The following is a 7,158-nucleotide window of genomic DNA, read 5'->3' as shown; positions in this document are numbered from 1 at the left end:
TAATTTTGCAAATAATGAGAAAAAAATATAAACAAGAATGATATCATAAATTTATAAATAAAAATATATACATGTGTATCCATTAATTTTGTTTGTGGTTAATCTTTTGTCGTGTTTAATTTAGACAAAATAGAATTACATCAATTTTTATAATTTATTTAGTAAAAAAGTATTTACCTTTTTTAGGAAATTGAAACAAAAAATTATTTCTCTCATGCTAAGTTGAGCGGAGGGGGGAGCGTTTTTTCCTCAAACAAATAGTAAGAAATTGGTAATATTTTTATTGTAACTTTTCCTGTCCTAACACGGTAACATCGACAAATGCGACTACCTTTTCTTTTTATATAAGAAATTATGCGAAATTGTTTCCTCATTAGTGCACACACAAAGGTGTATATATGATGAATTAAAATCATCATAAATAAAATATGTTGATAATTTTGTAAGAAAAACTCTTCGTAAAGATCCAGTTTATTGGGATGAAAAGAATTGACGTACTGATCCTACAAAATAAACAATGGCTTCGCATTCTATTAGGAAGAAGGGATGCAAAAGCTTCAACAAAACGTTTTAACTGGCTTTTCCAATTCAAACAAAACACCTCATTAGTTTTGTGATCTTAAAAGGAGAACAAACTTAAAATTTCACGCACTCTAGAAAAATTCAATTTACTATAAATCGAAGATGCCACAGAAGGTATTTAACATATCTAGATGATGAATTTTCCACGGATCAAATAGGATATCTAATTTGCCCCCATGGTTTAAAACTGATAACACTTACCAGCATTATCTATTAGCAATGCAAGCTACGAAAATTTTACAAGTATTATTGATACTCAGAGTTGCAATTAGATGATCAAGTATAGATAACACTAGAGTGATACATCACATGATCTCTCATGATTCAGTTGGACAAATCCACTAGACAGAGCATAAAGAACTCTTCTTACTTCAATGTGTCTAGTGTCAATACAGCCCAACATTTCTCTTGTTAGCAGTTGACTATACTTGGACATCAAGGCCATGAAAACGTCAACATTCAAAGTACAAACAATACGCACAAGTTACTGTATGCAAGCTCGCCAACCTATAAATGTAAGAACCTCAACCAGCACATGTAAACGAAAGTAACACCAGAGAGAAGCTACAATGTACACCAGGTGCCAAGACGGAAGTCAAATGACAGAGGTGGGGAATGCCCCAAGCATCACATAGGACTATTCAACTAGACCACCGGTCATCACATGGCCACCTTTTAGTTCAAGACTTGGCAATTACTTGTTCAACTGCGTGGACGTCTCAATCATATGATATAATCAATTGAACAATTTAACATTCTGGAAGGGAGTGTGTCGATGCAAATGGGGAGAAGCTTGCAGCCGACTCACTATAACGGAGAGGATGTTGTTGATGACTGGATGAACCCATATAGCTTACTGAAGCATTGCTTGGACTTGGAATGTGTGGAGACATGTACCTTGAGTTAAGAGATGACAAAGATGGGTATCCCATGGAACATGGTGAATTCAAGTGAGAAGCTAGAGATCTTTGGGATGCATTCCTAAGATCTACGGTGCTTCGGCTGATGCTTAGGGAGGGGGATTGATGGTAGGAGGACCTAAGAGATGGCTGAACATAAGGTGTACTGGCTATGGAGTGGTTACGGGAAACAGATGGGGTCTGTGAAGCTGCCCGGGAAATTTGTATTGCTGAAGATGAAGCTAGTGATGATCTCGCAGAAGGTAAGGCAGAGGATGCCATAGATGCTGTCCGGGCAATTTGTATTGCTGAAGATGAAGCTAGAGATGATCTCGCAGAAGGTAAGGCAGAGGATGCCATAGATGCTGTCCGGGCAATTTGTATTGCTGAAGATGAAGCTAGTGATGATCTTGCAGAAGATAAGACAGAGGATGCCATAGATGCTGGGGTTGATGAGAGCAAGGGTGTGGACTCTGAAGGTGGTGGATCAGTTAAGCCGGTTCTAGCATCACGCTTGCAAACTGGACAAAAGGTTCTCCATGAAGTAAGCCACGAATCCACACAGGCAGCATGAAACTCTGCCAATAACTCATCAGGAAAAATGGCATTAATGTAATCTTGTAATATAATCATAATTTAATATGCACATAATGCAAATACAAGTAATACCAATGTAGGCAGAAGAGATTAATCTTGTTAAGCAACAAAACATCAATAGCATGTGATGTATTGCAAAATAAAAAACAAAGGAAAACAAGAAACAATATATATATATATATAAAGGCCTTGTCTAAACCTTCAGAAGGCTCAGACCAACACAAGAAGTCAAGCACATTTGTCTAAAGGCAAAAATACAAAGAGCAGAAGTTGGAGATGTAATTAGCATCCTATTTTCAAGTTTGATTTATGAATGAAGATCACTCTTTCATCTGGAGCATTACACCGTCCATTTACAGTTTTAGAATTCATAGAGCCACACACGGGATTCAGACAATTCTTGGACTTTCATTTTTTCCAAAACATTAATGACAGTTTTTTATATTATATCCCAGGTCAATCAACAATCATCTGAACCTTCCAACCAATTGGGCTGACTACTTAGACATTGAGATATGGGCTGCAAATTAGAAAAAAAAAAAAATCCCCCGTCAGGTCATATGATGAGAATTTTATACATTCATCCATGATCCATCAACAATCAATTTTCATATACCACTGGTAAGTCAAAGACCAAGATTCCACATAAATTAAGCAATTAGTTTAATTTGTGGTACGTAGTGACTTGTGAGGAATACGGAGACCAGATTAAACTGGTAATGAATCATCCCATTGTTCTGCTGTAAAAAACATTGGATGCCAGTTCTTTAGTATAGCTACTTCTCAATTGGCAAAATTAAAAGTTTTCAAGATTAAGATGGAATGAAAATTTTAACCATTCTCACAAATGTCTGTGTTATAGGTTGAAGATTAAGAAGCAATAGGATTGTATAAGAGGTTTACCGGTGGCTGCTTTTTTTTTTTTTTTGAGGGATTGTTAAAACACACTTCAACCCATCAGGTTTGTCAGTATGACACTCAAGCCCAAAAAAACTGTTAACATGCCTACATTGGCAAAGGAATATGGTCATGATACATTGATACTCTGTATAAGACTCAAGCAACAATCCTCCTCTCTTAAGCTAGCTTTTGGATGTGAGTTAGGCTTGTTCAATTCTAATAAAAACAATTAACTGCTTTCCAAACAGTTAAAATAAGACAGAAATTTCCTAACAACTAAATTAATACACAGAAACTTCGAAGAAAAAAAATGTAATAATATATTGATAGAGGCTTAATTAAAAGTTTGAGGGATTTGCGGAATTCCAAATGGTATTTCAAGGTGACAACTTATCAGTTAAAAATAGGAAAAGGGGTTTGCAAGAAAACACACCAGAAGAATCCAAGTCCAAATTGCCCTACCAGGATTAGCAAAGAAGTGGGTGGAATCAACTATCAAGTAATATGAGCAAGAGGAACTGTAAATTGAAAGTAGGTAGCACCTAGAAAGTAGAACTGCTCCCAGTTTTCCATTTTTGGAAATCTCATTAGAAGATTTTTTTTATTGTGGTTTTTATAATTTATTTGTTGCAACAAGTATGTGATTGCACTTTCCGTTTCCAAGGATTAATTGTGATGATCAACGTCAATGATACAATACAGTCAAATTCAAAGTGTCTGAGATTTTAAATCTCACATTTTTAAAGGAAAGGTATAGCAAAGGAAAACACCATAGTTCAAACAACTAAATACTTAACCATAGTTTGTAGAGGAACAGAAGGGTGGGAGAAGCTGGAACATCAGTGTAAGCTTCCAAGCAAAGAGATATCCTGCTTGAGGCCTCTGAGCAATGTAAATCATTTATTTCATAACCTATTATTTCCTCAAAACTAACATTCATTGTACACTTATCTCCAACGAACCCTAAAAGGATGGCAGGGAAAATATCAAAAACCTGCCTCACAATAAAGGACATCCTTATTTGCCAGGTAATGGTAAGTGGTAATTGATATTACACCAGAAGTTTACAACATGTGACGGCTATTGTATGTCTTAACACAGATGAACATTAGATCCAACAATGAACTGCACACAGTACCAGGGAATTCAAGCTGAACAATGCCCCCAGTACACAAGCATACACTGAAAATAGATCAAACCAACAAAATAATATACTGCATTTAAAAACAAAATGGCACGGGAACACTTACTGTGACAGCAGGGCAGAATCCTGAGCTTCTCACCAACACAATAGTCTTCAAGGCATATAGCACATGTTCTTGATGTACAGTTATCTTCCAAAACAGAAGTAAATACCAAACTCGGCATTGCTTTCACTAGGCGACTACTCATACCATGAAATTCACGAACAAGAGAAGCTCGAGGCCTTTCTCTTCTTATGCGATGCTTGCGGACGAAGAAACAAGTGGCCAGGACAGCAGACATAGCTAGCAGGGAAATAAATGAAATTGCCATGATAGACCATGCTGAGTTTTCAAAAGTTGGAATGAGCCATATTTCCACATTAGTCAACCCAGCATATTTCTTTAGTATTTCACCCGAAGCTTTAGATACAAATACAGCGTGTATTCTTATACCAGCAGAATTTCCTGCCACTGAAACTCAAAAGAATTGTTAATTAGAAATTCCCAAAATATGAAGTAGGTGTGTGGAAACATATACAATTATTATATTCAAGAAAACAAGAAAAGTATTCAAGGATAAGTTATCTATCTTTAATAGCCATTCTTTTACTATATAATTCATATGCTGGACAAGTGTCTACTTTTTGCTCATACATTTTGTATAGGTTGTCATCCTTTCCAAAAGTTTTACCTTGATAATATATTCCATCAACTACACATAAACCCCTAATACATCAAAAGTTTGTCCAAAGTCTCAGACTGTTGTTCAATCATTGCTGACATCCCAATTTCAATGGTCACAAAGAAAATTGCCACTAGGGAGAACAATGGACACAATTGTTTCTCCAGCATTCCATTTAACATAAGATAGCAACCAACAATCCCTAATACATGTCTTCCAAGTGACATCATATTAATTAATTTCTTTTACAGAAATCTCAATGGAATTATAATCTCTTTTAGGGTTACAAAAATCACAATTAATGTAAAATTAATAGTCAGCTCGATCTTTAAATGATGAATCTCTAATCTATACAAAACCATTTTGCCACAACCAGTGAGTGCACATTACAACTCACATTATCTTTAGCAGTTGGAGAAAACATAAGTTTAATGGCAATTGCATGTGAGAAGAGAATGATAAACAACAAAATGTAGCTACAAATAAGAATAGGTCATTACTCGCAACCAAGATGCCACCCTCTTCATTGTCATAGACAATTACAGCTTTGAAGCCAGCCTTTTGTGCTATTCTGACTTTTTCCTCAAAGCTACATCCCCCTCTAACCACCAAAGCAAAAGGTGAACTCGCATTGGGAAGTTGTTCAACTTTATTTGTCAATTCTGCACACGCATCCAGTGGTTCTGCCAAATATAAGACCCCATATTTTCCAGAACCTTTGACTGCTGGGGCTGAAACCAAAAGACATTCATTTAAAAAAAAAAAAAAGATTGATAAAATTAACATCCACACACCAACACATGCAAAACATCGAAATCAGAACAACATAACACCACACTTACATTCTTCTTCTCCACTATTTTTTCCCACAAATTTAGTGATACAAATTACAAAAATCTTGAATTCACTTTACAATGGCAAGCATATGCTTTAAGCACATGCCTCCTTAACTCAAACTTGCATACCACACATCAGCATCTACTGTTTGATATCCCCCCGCATCATTTCAAAACCTTTTTCCACTTTTTCCCCTCCTATCTACAGTAATCTCTCTCTCTCTCTACTGATGAGATTTTTTACTTTCTAACATGACAAAAAGTTTGAGCTGAACCAAATTCCAACTTGAACAAGATTGCCTTCATGGACAATACCTATGATCCTAGATCGAAAGGCTGAACTAGTTTCCCACTGAAAAGGCTCCAACAGAGCACTACCCATCACCCAAATTGAAATTTTCAACACTCATAAGGTCCAAAGACCAAAACCACATCCTCCTTTATTCAAAACAATTTATACACAAAGCACAGAAAACTCACCAAAATTAGCTTCAATATCATCAAAGGAGAGAGTGATATTATTCCCAATAAGCACCACCTTGGAAGCCGCCATAGCACACAGGCTCATCAGAGAGAAAAACAAGAGAAGATTTGAAGTACCCATCAGAGCAAAAGATTTGAAAAGCACAATTTTTTGGTTGAAAAACATCCAAAGCAGAAAGACAGAAGGAGAAATTGGGATTTCTCCAATTTAGGGTTTTGAAAACGCAACAAAAATAATAGAAACATCAGCTTCCATATCAAAAAGAAAAAAAAAATGAATCTTCTATTCTTCGATTCCTTGATGCTCTCAGCTCTGTATCAATTTCAAATTGATCGCTAATAATGTTTTGACAGCAAAATTGGAAATATAATATCAGAAGATAAAATAAATACTACTACAATCAATATTATACCCAAAAAAAAAAAATCTATTTCAGCGTGTTTTCAGAAGTTCCAAATCGTGCGTGGATAAGCAGGGATTTTTTCATAGGTCAGATAATACGGGTCTACCTCAAAGATCATAAATTAATTTCACCTGATATGAAATTCTTTCATTAAAGATTATTTTTATGTGAAGGCGGCGAGATTTTACACCATTCTTTCATTCCTTTAAAAATTAGATAAGCAAGTTTGATGTAAAATTGGTAAATATCAAATATAATAATTATAATGTGACTGAATAATTTGAAAATCATTATAAATTGAGCCAATTGTTGTTTGTTTTCTTTCTTGCGTCAGACAGAACAAACAATAAATGATATTACATTTATGAGTGATAATTTTCCTTAAACCGAAAAGATCTACACTACAATATATTAACAGAATTTCTTTTTACTTATACAAAATTTACTTTTAAAAAAATATACATGTATTATCTAAATCAATTATATATAAATATTTGCTGCTTGTTGCTATAAAAAAAATGCTGCTTGTAATTATCGCAATCTTATTACATTATATTATCAAGTTAAAAATTATCCTATGTATAAGGCCGT

The 7,158-nt window shown here is 34.9% G+C and overlaps 1 protein-coding gene across 1 annotated transcript; it reads right to left on the bottom strand.

Moving 5' to 3' along the window:
• Positions 1–762: 762 nt before the first annotated feature.
• On the bottom strand, positions 763–6,731 carry LOC114403875 (receptor homology region, transmembrane domain- and RING domain-containing protein 2-like). Its single transcript, XM_028367082.1, has 4 exons — positions 6,161–6,731; positions 5,345–5,575; positions 4,229–4,633; positions 763–2,059 (listed from the first exon to the last, which is right to left on the bottom strand). The coding sequence occupies exons 1-4, from the start codon at positions 6,327–6,329 to the stop codon at positions 1,332–1,334; spliced, it is 1,533 nt and encodes a 510-aa protein (XP_028222883.1). The 5' UTR covers positions 6,330–6,731; the 3' UTR covers positions 763–1,331.
• Positions 6,732–7,158: the final 427 nt, after the last annotated feature.

This window comes from Glycine soja, chromosome 20, assembly GCF_004193775.1.
Source record: "Glycine soja cultivar W05 chromosome 20, ASM419377v2, whole genome shotgun sequence".
Lineage (NCBI taxonomy): Eukaryota > Viridiplantae > Streptophyta > Magnoliopsida > Fabales > Fabaceae > Glycine > Glycine soja.
The sequence above is the reverse complement of the archived record's forward strand: the minus strand, read 5'-3'. Positions and strand labels throughout refer to the sequence as shown.